Source organism: Anomaloglossus baeobatrachus, chromosome 5 (genome assembly GCF_048569485.1).
Source record: "Anomaloglossus baeobatrachus isolate aAnoBae1 chromosome 5, aAnoBae1.hap1, whole genome shotgun sequence".
Lineage (NCBI taxonomy): Eukaryota > Metazoa > Chordata > Amphibia > Anura > Aromobatidae > Anomaloglossus > Anomaloglossus baeobatrachus.
This window is the reverse complement of record NC_134357.1, coordinates 22,903,813-22,916,897: the sequence shown is the minus strand read 5'-3', so window position 1 is coordinate 22,916,897 and position 13,085 is coordinate 22,903,813. Positions and strand designations below refer to the sequence as shown.

The 13,085-nt window shown below is 41.0% G+C and overlaps 1 protein-coding gene across 1 annotated transcript in view; it reads left to right on the top strand.

Moving 5' to 3' along the window:
- The window catches only part of LOC142313219 (solute carrier family 2, facilitated glucose transporter member 3-like), a 43,307-nt gene that overhangs the window by 24,920 nt on the left and 5,302 nt on the right, over positions 1–13,085 (top strand). Inside the window, exons 3-7 of the mRNA XM_075352200.1 lie at positions 3,916–4,076; positions 4,317–4,557; positions 9,674–9,836; positions 11,618–11,805; positions 11,890–11,994. Of these exons, the coding sequence (XP_075208315.1) occupies positions 3,916–4,076; positions 4,317–4,557; positions 9,674–9,836; positions 11,618–11,805; positions 11,890–11,994 (858 nt within the window). The remainder of the gene's footprint in view (positions 1–3,915; positions 4,077–4,316; positions 4,558–9,673; positions 9,837–11,617; positions 11,806–11,889; positions 11,995–13,085) is intronic.

Sequence of the window (13,085 nt, the reverse complement as noted above, 5' to 3'; positions counted from 1 at the left end):
CGCTTTTATAGCCATGGCTACATGCGATCAGTCGCCATTTCGTCCCCCTTAGCCTCTTTCCGGCTCCTCCTCTATCGGGTTGGGGTTTTGGCCTTCGCGCCTCCATTACTCGAGAAGACGCTCGAGCGGGACTTTTTCGCGCCCAAGATGGCGGCTTTCCAAATTTTCCGGCCGGACACCTCCGGCGGTAACAAGGCGCACCTCTACCAGACGGCAGAGCGGTAGGATCCTGTTCGTGATGCCAAGTTGTCGTGGGCGGGGAGGAGGGTGACAACGCTGCGCTCTCCCACAGCTTGGGCCCGGCCGCCGCTGCTCTGCGGCTACTGCTGCTCGGTGGCTCAAGCGATGGGCCGGATCCCGGGGACTCGAGCGGCGCTCCTCGCCCGTGAGTGAATGGGGCTGATTGTTGGTGGGGGATTTGATTAATGTCCGTGACGCCACCCACGGTTGTGGTGATTCTGGTGCCACCACCGCTGCTCTGTACGGGGATCCCGGGAGCGGTGACAGGGAGCAGCTGAGTTGGTGATTCTCCCCTCCGTGGGCAGGGGGCTGGCTGTCCCGGGGCCCGGTGATGGGGTTGGGATGGATGACAGGCGGGTTATGGGGGCCTGTTGAGGTGCAGGGACGCAGGGGCAGCGCTGTGCCGCACGGCACGGAGGTACTCACTCAGCCCAAGGATGATGACACAATTCACGGTAAACAAGCGGCTGGATGGACGGGTCCCTCGGACGGCTGCGGTGCTGATGTTCCCTGCAAGTTAGCGGTGACTGTCTCTTCCCTGCACCTAAATACGGTTGTTGTTAGCGATGGGTTCCCACCGGTAACCCGCTCCCCGGCTTGGATATGGGCCGGAGGAGCCCCTCTTTGCCCGCAGGCGCTGGCCCTGAGGTACTGGTGCCTTGGTGGTGGCGGTGTCCCTCTCTCACGGTTGGACCTTTGCCTTCAATCGGGACATTGCTGTTTAGAGACCCAGGAGGTCCCCTTCACTGACGGATTTGGCAAATTGTACGGTGACTCCAAGCCTTGCCGGGATCCGAAAGGCCCCTGCCAATGGTGCTGGCCTCACTTTGTGTACCGCTCCGGTACGGCCGGGCCACCACCCGTCCACGGTCCTTTCGGCAACTCCGATCAGCCTCCACTGCAGACGGTCACCGCCGTCTGTCAACCTTGCTGTCTCATCCGGGGCACACACCCGGACGCTCTCAGTCAGTTTTTGGTTGCTCTACTGCCACTTCACTGCTCTCACTTCCACTCCTCAACTCCTCTCAAACTAAACTGTTCGTTTTCCCGCCTCCAGGACTGTGAACTCCTCGGTGGGTGGAGACCAACCGCCTGGCTCCACCCCCTGGTGTGATCATCAGCCCCTGGAGAAGGGCAACAAGGGTTTGTGTTTTGACTACGGTGTTCTTGTAGGGAGTGTGGGGTGTGGTGATGTTGTGACCTGTGACCCCTGGCTTGCCCAGGGCGTCACACATCGATGGTGTCCTTCATGTGTAATCTGCTCATGTTATAGGCACCAGTGCAGCCCCAACCATCAGAGATACAGAACTGTGCACTGATAACAAGCTGGAAGGTCCCTCTCCTCCTGAGTCTATGGGACACCACATCCATGGTTTCCATAAAGAATGTAACATTTTGATCCATCCGACCACAGAACATTGTTAACCTTCTTCAAAAAATTTTCTGAAATGTGTTTCTAAATTAATGGGGTTTTTTTTCAGTTGAAATGGTAAAATGTCCAACAGTCAACTTCTGATCTGTTCTATGTCTTTCTGTGAACGAAATACGGAGAGAAGAGATTTTCAAATCATTGCATTGTTACTTCTTTCCATTTTACACCGTGGCCAACTGTTTTGGAACTGTACAAGAAACAGACCATTAATATGATACAAACAGGGTCTGATGTGTACGGTGCTCTGTGTGTTACCCTGTATGTTGTACAGTATAACAGAATTATATATGAATATATATAGTGTAATACATAAACAGTATATTGCAGTGTCATTTATCTGCACTATATAGTAGTATTATTTATATGCACATACTATGTAGTAATATTATTGATATGCACACACTATATAGTAGGATTATATATGCACACACTACCGGTATATAGTAGGATTATATATGCACACACTATATAGTAGTATTATCTATCTATCTATATATATATATATATATATATATATATATATATATATATACACTATATAGTAGCATTATTTATATTCACACAGTATGTAGCAGTATTATTTATATGCACTCACTAATAACATTATTTATATTCATACACTTTATAGTAGTATTATGTATGTGCATACACTATATAGTAGTATTATTTATATTCGCACACTATATAGTAGCATTATTTATATGCACACACTATATAGTAGCATTAATTATATTCATGCTCAATAGTAGTATTATCTATCTATCTATCTATCTATCTATCTATCTATCTATCTATATATATATATATATACACACTATATAGTAGCATTATTTATATTCACACAGTATGTAGCAGTATTATTTATATGCACTCACTAATAACATTATTTATATTCATACACTTTATAGTAGTATTATGTATGTGCATACACTATATAGTAGTATTATTTATATTCACACACTATATAGTAGCATTATTTATATTCACACACTATATAGTAGCATTATTTATATGCACACACTATATAGTAGCATTAATTATATTCATGCACTATATAGTAGCATTATTTATATTCACGCACTATATAGTAATATTATTTATATGCACACACTATATAGTAGCATTAATTATGTTCATGCACTATATAGTAGCATTATTTATATGCACACACTATATAGTAGTATTATTTATATGCGCACACTATATAGTAGTATTATTTATATGCAGACACTATATAGTAGTATTATTTATATGCACACACTATATAGTAGTATTATTTATATGCACACACTATATAGTAGCATTATTTATATTCACACACTATATAGTAGTATTATTTATATGCACAAACTATATAGTAGTATTATTTATATGCACACACTATATAGTAGTATTATTTATATGCGCACACTATATAGTAGTATTATTTATATGTAGACACTATATAGTAGTATTATTTATATGCACACACTATATAGTAGTATTATTTATATGCCCACACTATATAGTAGCATTATTTATATTCACGCACTATATAGTAGTATTATTTATATGCACACACTATATAGTAGTATTATTTATATGCACACACACTATATAGTAGTATTATTTATATGCACATACTATATAATAGTATTATTTATGTGCACACACTATAATAGTAGTATTATTTATATGCACTCACTATACAATAATATTATTTATGTGCACACTATATAATAGTATTATTTATGTACACACTATATAGTAATATTATTTATATGCACTCACTATATAGTAGTATTATTTAAATGCATATACTCTATAGTAGTATTATTTCTTTTCACACACTATATAGTAGGTGTATTATTCCTAAAGACTTTTCTTGTGTGTGTACAGTATATAATGGCATGTTTTATGTAGAGATATATTTAAGTGTACAGGGTATGATGGTATTAATTCAGTGCTGTGCATTATATTGTTTACATCATTATTTTTTGCACAGTATGGCAGCAATATCTAGTTATACTTTACACTATATTTGGCTGTTTCCCCTCACACTTCATCCAATGATACAATAGTCTCGATTTCAGTTTTTTAAGTAAGAAAAGCATAAAATGATATTATCCTGGAAAGCGTTGGCGAGTTGGTGTTGATTTTAGCTTACAAGCTCCAGTCAATTGTTGAAAAGAAAGATGCCGCTTTGATTTTATCTGCTAACATTCTGCTTTTCTATAAAGGGTTTGTGTCTTGTTTTCTCATAGATCATCAGAGCCTTCTATAACAACACGAACCTCCATCGCTATGGGAAGCCCATGTCGGAGGGCATGCTCACCTCCCTCTGGTCCCTCTCCGTGGCTATATTCTCCGTCGGGGGGATGTTTGGATCTCTGTCTGTTGGATATTTCGCAAACCGCTTTGGCAGGTGAGAGTGGGATACCGTCACTGCACAATCCTTGTCGAGCAATAAACCGCTATATAAATGCGGCAGAGGCAAGTGTGCCGGTTTTTTGGAGCCAACTGAACCGCAATTCGGGGCCAATTGACCCAACCCTCCAGCTCCAGTAGATTGCCACAGTTTTAGGTGTTATTCGCCTCCGTTTTCATGACCGACTCCAGTTGATTTTGACGCCATTGATTGATCTGATCACGTTCTCTTTACCAGGAGGAATTCAATGCTGTTGGTCAACATCGCCGCCTTGGTAGGGGGAGCCTTAATGGCCCTCTCGAAGATTGCGTGGTCATTCGAGATGCTCATTATTGGAAGATTCATCATTGGAATATTTTCTGGATTCTGCACCGGTTTGGTACCCATGTATATTGGAGAGCTGGCGCCGACTGCTTACCGAGGAGCTCTGGGCACACTGAACCAGCTTGGCATCGTGGTGGGAATATTGATAGCGCAGGTTGGTTGGCCTTAAAAGTCAAATCATTGGCCTAAAATGGTTTTCTTGGATATTAACCTGTTTACCGTTGGCGCTTTCAGGGAATTGTACACATTTGTTTATGGTCGGCGGTCTGGCTGGGATTGGGACCCCCAAAGTCCTGCACACACCAAGAGAATGCTAGTTCTGACCGGCAACATCATCGGACCTTAATGGCTCAGAGCCTCATGATGATGTTATCCCTGTGCTGTCTTCTAGATGCCACAATCAATAGCGATTGCGGCATATATCAGTTTGGAAGAGTGAATGCGCTCCTTCTCTCACCTTTTCGGCACCTCGCAATATGATTACATGGGAGCCGAGGGTTGTCATAGCAGCTGGAGGTCAAATGATGACCTCCGGGTCTTCTACATATGGTGGCCTGTTAGACCCAGCCTGTAGCAGGGTCTAACAGGTGATATGTCAGCCTAAAGCCTGCTTTACACGTTGCAATTTCGCATACGATATCGTAGGCGATTTGCAACGCCCCCATCGTATGTTCGGCACGTTCACTTTGTTGAACGTGCTGCACATACGAGTAACCCCCCTCAGACGTACTTACCTTCCATATGACCTCGATGTGGGCAGCAAACGTCCACTTCCTGGAGTGGGAGGGACGTTCGGCGTCACATCGACGTCACGCGGCAGCCGGCCAATAGATGCGCTACCCCGGGTACGATGAACAATCTGACGTTCAATCCATGAGCAATGAACGACGTGCGTGTGATGAACGTTTTACCGTTCAATCGCAATCGCACATACCTGTCACACACTACAATGTACCTTACGATGCCGGATGTGCGTCACTGACGTGACCCCGCCGAGACATCGTAAGATACATTGCAGCGTGTAAAGCTGGCATTAGGCCTCCTTCACATATCCATTAAAAAAAACTAACGTTTTGCATGGTGTGTGGTGTAGGTGTGTTTATGTGTCCGTTTGTTTGTGTTCCTGGTGCTGTTCATGTGCTATTCTTGTGCCATCTGGATGGCACATGAACAGAATGAACTTGTATACTTATCTGTCTCTGATACTGCTGTCTCCGGCGCTGCTGTTACTTCCGGGTCCGTAGTCTATGCAGTGAATATTCATGAGCATAATGAGCAGGATCCGGAAGCAACGGCAGTGCCGGAGACAGGTGAGTATAAAAATTATTTTTCTTTTAAGTGATGTGTTTTCTCTTGTACGTGTCACACTGATGACACACGGATATCATGTCGCCGTGTTTCTTGACACCACATGTACCGGTAACACGGACGTGTGAAGGAGGCCAAACATTGACAGGTGTAATGCACTTCCATGCTTGTGCATAGCAATGCATAATACCAGCGATCAGCGTAATAAAAGTTAAAGTCTCATAGAGGGACTAAGTAAAAAAAAAAAATTGTAAAAAAAAAATAATCACAAAATAAAGAACAAGAAAAATAAATAAATAAATAAAAAAAAATAAAAAAGAAATAAAAAAAAAATAATAATAAATATATATATATATATATATATATATATATATATATATATACCAATAAATACGTATATTAATATAAAAACAAATAATAATATAAAATAATAATATAAATAATAATAATATAAAAACAAAAATAAACAAAAAAGTACAAATATTTGTTATCGGTATGTCATGAATGACCCCATATATAAAATTGTCACACTATTTACCCCTTCAATAAACAGTAAAAAAAAGTGTCATAAAACACTGCTTTTTCATCATACTGCCAAACAAAAAGTGGGATAAAACGCGATCAAAAAGTGAAATGTAAATAAAAATGGTATAGCTGGAACAAGTCAGCACAGTCAGCGAAAAAATAAAAAAAGTTCTAGCTCTCAGAAGACAGCGATGCAAAAACTTCTTGTTTCTATAAAATTGTTTTTATTGTGTAAAAGAGGAAAAACATAAAAAAATGATATAAATGTGGTATCTCTGTAATTGTACTGACCCAAAAAATAAACCTGTCTTATCACTTATCACTCGGCTTAAAAAAAATCCTTGAATTGTTGGTTTTTGTTCATTCTGCCTCCCAAAAATCGGAATAGAAATCGATCAAAAATGTTGTGTCCCAAAATGATACAAATAAAAAAATCAACTCTGTCGGCAGGAATATAGAAAATTTATAGCTCTCAAAATATTGAGATGCAAAAACTTTTTTAAAGCGTTGTTTTCGTGCGTGATAGCAGGCAAACATAAAAACCCAATATAAATTTGATTTTGCAGTAATTGCACAGACCCAAAGAATAAAGCCGCCTAATCACTTATACCACATGGTGAACGGCGTAAAAAATAAATAATACAGTTCTTGACCTGCTGTTGATTTGTTCATTCTTTCTCCCAAAGATCGCAGTAAGGCTCGGCTCACATTTATCCTGCGCCCTACTCTGAGCGCTTACATAAGGTTTCCATATAAATCTCTGAAATATGTGATTCAGACAACACCCCCGATGGAACATTCATTATAATGAGGCAGAAGTCATTTTGGACTGTCTCTGGCCTATGATCTGGCAATGTCCGTCTTTTAAAAAGTTTGTGAAAGTGCGGTCAGCCATAGTTTTTGCACTTCTGACCGAACATAGGTCAGACCCCAAAGTAACTCTGTTGCATCATTGTTGAATGGATTTGTCGAGCGTTTCATCTGAAACACATAATTCTGAGATTGAGATGTAAACCCTAATGTAAGTGATAAGCGTGAGGCACAGGATAAATGTCATTCAAAATGTCATGTAAAATGTTCCCAGTAAAAGCTTAGACTCATTCCACAAAAATAAAACAAGTCACCACTCCTTCATCTGTTAATGAAAATATAGGGGGTAGTGCAAAGGCTCTGAAGACCACCACGGCACCTCTTTCTCCAACCCCCCAAAAGACATCCAGTCAAATCTGCACTCCCAAATCCAAAATGCCCCCATCCCTTCTGAGCCACAGTGTGCCTAAAACGCAGTTAGCGTCAACATGTTTCTAAATACAGTATTGAGCAGAGACCACTTAACTTTTGGTTACGTTTTTTCCAAAAGCACAATCAGGGCACAATGTATGGGCACTACAATACCATATTTGCAATTTTAATTTTGCAACAACAACTGTGCTAATTAACTCACTGCTCCCCTAGATTAATTAATTGAGGGGTGTAGTTTGTAAAATGGCATGACTTATAGGGATTAAGCTTTTCTGGCACCTCAGGGGTTCCTGCATCCTCAAACCATAAAAGCAAAATCTGAACTCCAGTATGGCGCTCTTTCCATTCTGAGCTTTGCACTGTGCCTCAAAAGTAGTTTTCAACCACATATAGTCTATTGACGAACTCCAGAAAAAACTGTAGTGTTTGTTTTCTCCTTTTACTCTTTTCAAGCAACATTTTATTTTAAAATCTGAGAATTTTACATATACTCAGCCCAATTTTATACAATTGTGTGATTTGCCTGAGGGTTAAAAATGTGAGTGGTGTAGTTTCCAAAATGAGTCACTTGTGGGGGTTTCTGCTGTTTTGGCATGTCAGGGGCTCTTCATATGTGAGTCCAGCCAAACTGGTGCTCCAAATTTTAAATAATACTCCTTCCCTTCTGAGCCCTGCCATGTGCCAAAAGAGTAGACACTTTACTCAGGAGAAATTGCACAACAAATTGTATGATACATTTTCTCCTGTTACCCTGTAAAAGAGAAAAATTTGGGGCTAAAGCTACAATGTTGTGGCAAAAATTTTTTTTTTTTTCATTTTCACAGGTCAATGTTCTAAAATACTGTCAAGCCCCAAGGGGTTCAAGGTGCTCACCACACATCTATATAAATTCCTTGAAGGGTCTAATTTCCAAAATGGGGTCACTTGTGGGAGAGCTCCACTATTTAGGCACATAAGGGGCTCTAGAAATGCGACATGGCTTTCACTAACGATTTCAGCCAATTTTGAGCTCCAAAAGTCAAATCAAGCTCCCTCTCTTCCTGTGCGCCAAACAGCAGTTTTCCACCACTTATAGGGTATTGTTGTACTCAGGAGAAATTGCACAACAAACTGTGTGGTGCATTTTCTCCTTTTACCCTTGTGAAAATTTGGGGCTTAAGCAACATTTTTGTGGCAAAAATGTAGTTTCTTATTTTGACAGTGCAACGTCATAAAATTCTGTGAAGCACCTGTGGATTCAAGGTGCTCATTACGCATCTAGGTAAATTCCTTGAGGGGTCTAGTTTGCAAAATTGGGTCACTTGTGGAGGTTTACGCTGTTTAGGAGCATCAGAGGCTCTCCAAACGCAACATGTCGTCCGCTTTGTATTCCAGATAATTTTGTGTTCAAAAAGTCAAATGGCGTTCCGTCCCTTTTGAATTCTGCCGTGCCCAAACAGTAGCTTTCCACCCCACATGGGGTATCGGTGTACTCAAGAGAAATTGCACAGCAAATAAACCCTTCTAACTTCATAACCAAAAACCAAGATATTTAAAAAATGGTGCTGGTGCAAAATAGACATGTGGGAAATGTTATTTATCAACTATTTAGTGTGATATAACTATTAAGGTCATAAAAATTCAAAGTTCGAAAATTGCACAATTTTCACATTTTTTGTCAAAGTTTTGATTTTTCAAAAATCAGCACCCTCATGAGTTGCCATGCTGGAACTTGGTTTCCCAGCAATTGGTTATAGACATTTTTGGAGTAGATGGAGACTCAATAATACACTCAGTACATCAAATATAAAATACTATACACGTGTTTCAATCCATAATCCATCCCTTTCCATACAATAATATATTATATATATATATATTTATTATAGTGTATGTTAGGTAATATTTAGACCTGTGTAGTACTGTTTCTTCTGTACATAAATGCCGCCAAATAACAGTAGATCCATCCATACATACCGTAATCTAATTACACAATTAGTTGTAAGATTTATGGTGGTGAGAAATCGGATCTAGAGAGGCTGATGAAATTTTCAGGACCTCCAAGTCCTACGCCTCTTAAGGTCCCCAAACAAAACACAAGGCTAAAGTTGGCTGAACATACCGATATCAGGTGTACTTATAACATAGGACATGGATTAGGAAGAGTGCATTTTCTTCTAACTATTTTAGATCATAATTGGTATCCTCTCTTTCAGATTTTTGGGCTGGAAGTGATCCTGGGGTCAACCACCTTCTGGCCTCTCTTACTGGGTCTCACTGTTCTCCTGTCGGTCCTTCAGTGCGGGCTGCTGCCGTTCTGCCCAGAAAGTCCCCGATATCTACTGATTGTAAAGAAGGAGCATGAACAAGCGGAGACCAGTGAGTATCAAGAGAATTCTGATGGATGTAGTCGAAGGATAAGGACTGGTAGTAGGATGAGAAGGACTGGTAGTAGGACGAGAAGGACTGGTAGTAGGACGAGAAGCACTGGTAGTAGGAGGAGAACAACTGGTATTAGGAGGAGAAGGACTGGTAGTAGGACGAGAAGGATTGGTGGTAGGAGAAGAAGGACTGGTAGTAATAGGAGGAGAAGGACTGGGTAGCAGGACGAGAAGGACTGGTAGTAGGACGAGAAGGACTGGTAATAGGAGGAGAAAAACTAATGGGAGGACACGAACTGGTATTAGGAGAAAGACTGGTATTAAGAGGAGAAGGACTGGTAGTAGGACGAGAAGGATTGGTGGTAGGAGAAGAAGGACTGGTAGTATTAGGAGGAGAAGGACTGGGTAGCAGGACGAGAAGGACTGGTAGTAGGATGAGAAGGACTGGTAATAGGACGAGAAGGACTGGTAGTAGGACGAGAAGGACTGGTAGTAGGATGAGAAGGACTGGTAATAGGACGAGATGGACTGGTAGTAGGACGAGAAGGACTGGTAGTAGGATGAGAAGGACTGGTAATAGGACGAGATGGACTGGTAGTAGGACGAGAAGGACTGGTAGTAGGACAAGAAGGACTGGTAGTAGGAGGAGAAAAACTAGTGGGAGGACACGGACTGGTATTAGGAGAAAGACTGGTATTAAGAGAAGGACTGGTAATAGGAGAAGACGGACTGGTAGTAGGAGGAGAAGGACTGGTAGGAGGAGAAGGACTGGTAGTAGGAGAAAAAGGACTGGTAATTGGAAAAAAGGACTGGTAGGATATAAACTGGTATTAGGAGGAGAAGGACTGGTAGGAGGAGAGGAAGGACTGGTAGGAGGAGGGGAAGGACTGGTAGGAGGAGGGGAAGGACTGGTATTAGGAGTAGGAGTAGAAGGACTGGTAGTAGAAGAATAAGGTCTGGTAGGAGGAGACGGACTGATAGGAGGAGGAGATAGACTGGTAGGAGGAGGAGACGGACTGATAGTAGGAGTAGACGGACTGGTATTAGGAGGAGACGGAATGGTAGTAGGAGGAGAAGGACTGATAGGAGGAGACGGACTGGTAGGAGGAAAAGTGGTAGTGTAGAACAATGCAAGTAGTATAAGTGTAAGTAGTGATAGTAATATAAAATTGAAAAATGAATGGTGATAGTAGTGTTAGTAGCTGAAGAATACATACCGTAGTAGTATAAGAATAAGTAGTGTTGGTAGTGGAAAAAAAGTAGTTGGAGGTCGTATCAGAAGAAGTAGTAGCTGTAATGATAGAACTACTAGTAGCAGTCAGAAGGAGAGTTAGTTGTAGTATTGGTGGTAGAAGTAGATTCATCACTAGATGTAGTAGAAGTGGAATAATAATAATAATAATTAATAATTAATAAGTAGTATTAGTAGAAGTGATAGTAAAAATATTAATTATCAGAAGAAGTAGAAGTTGTAATGGTAATAATAGTTGAAGTAGAAGAGTGGTAGAATAAGTAACAGTCAGAAGAAGCATAATGATAGTAAGCATAGTGATAGCAAAGTAATAAAAACAATAAAAACGTTACGGCTCTTGCAAGAAAGAAATGATAAAAGACGTATTGCAGTAAGAAGTTGGCCACGTTTGTCTCCCATTGCCCAATTTTACATCCAATGCTCTCACCGTCTTACGATAAGCCACATTGCATTTTATTGACTTGATAAATAAGGTTTGGAGAAACTTTCTCACTACTTTGTTTTAATGTCTTCACATCTGATGTTAGTTCTTCGGAGCCTTCGGGGCACTCACGATGTGGCTTCTGACATTGAAGAGATGAAGGAAGAAGGTCACCGCATGGCACAGGAGAAACCCGTGTCCTTTATAGAACTGTTCCGCTCCAGTCAGTACCGGCAGCCCATTATTATCGCCATCGTTCTGCAGCTTTCGCAGCAGCTATCTGGCATTAATGCAGTGAGTAATCTTATTTTTTAGCCTTTTTTCCTTTTACATTATCAGCCTCTGATTGACTCTTCTTGTTTTTTTTTTTATTACCAGGTCTTTTACTATTCCACAAATATCTTCAAGGCTGCAAATGTTCCAAATCCGGTTTATGCAACTATTGGTGCTGGCGTGGTCAACACTGTTTTTACCGTTGTATCGGTGAGTATTGTCCCATATTTTGAACGTACTGCTTTACAGAAATGGAAATGTCTCCATGTTAGAGATATGCCTGTCACTTTGAGACAAATTGAATTCATCATGAGTTTCACAAAAGATTTGAATTTGCCCAAATTCTATTTTTCTTTTTGCGAAACACACGTTGGGTTGGATTCAGAAGAGTCAGGAGAGTAAATAAATCTATAATAATATTCACTTGGATTTTACTTGTCTTCTTTGATTTCGTTACTAGTGTGGTCTTCATTGAGCCACCTGAAGATGGCCCAATGTAGACCACCTAAAGATGGCCCAATATAGACTACCTGAGGATGGCCCAGTGTAGACCACCTGAAGATGGCCCAGTGTAGACCACCTGAAGATGGCCCAGTGTAGACCACCTGAAGATGGCCCAATGTAGACCACCTGAAGATGGCCCAATGTAGACCACCTGAAGATGGCCGAATGTAGGTCACCTGAAGATGGCCAAATGTAGACCACCTGAAGATGGCCAAATGTAGACCACCTGAAGATGGCCCAATTTGGACCACCTGAAGATAGCCCAATGTAGACCACCTGAAGATGGCCCAATTTAGACCACCTGAAGATGGCCCAATGTAGACCACCTGAAGATGGCCCAATGTAGACCACCTGATTATGGCCCAATGTAGACGGCCCAATGTAGACCACCTGTAGATGGCCCAATGTAGACCATCTGACGATGGCCCAACGTAGACCACCTGAAGATGGCCCAATGTAGACCATCTGAAGGTGGCCCAATGTAGACCATCTGAAGGTGGCCCAAAGTAGACCAACTGAAGATGGCCCATATATGGCCCAATGTAGACCATCGGCGACCAGACCTAAAAAGACAAATGGACAGTTGAGAGCAGGGAGAATATAGTTTTTTCATTTCTTTTTATATTTGTTTATTATGGGCTGGGGTCAGGAGAATAAAGCAAAATAATCTACATTCATTTCACGCCAAATATATGTGCTGTCAATTGAATTTTTTGGCCAGTTTGGAGCAAATTGATGAATTCTCACTCGTCCGTACTCCATATACAAATATATAAATGTTAATAATATTGTCATCT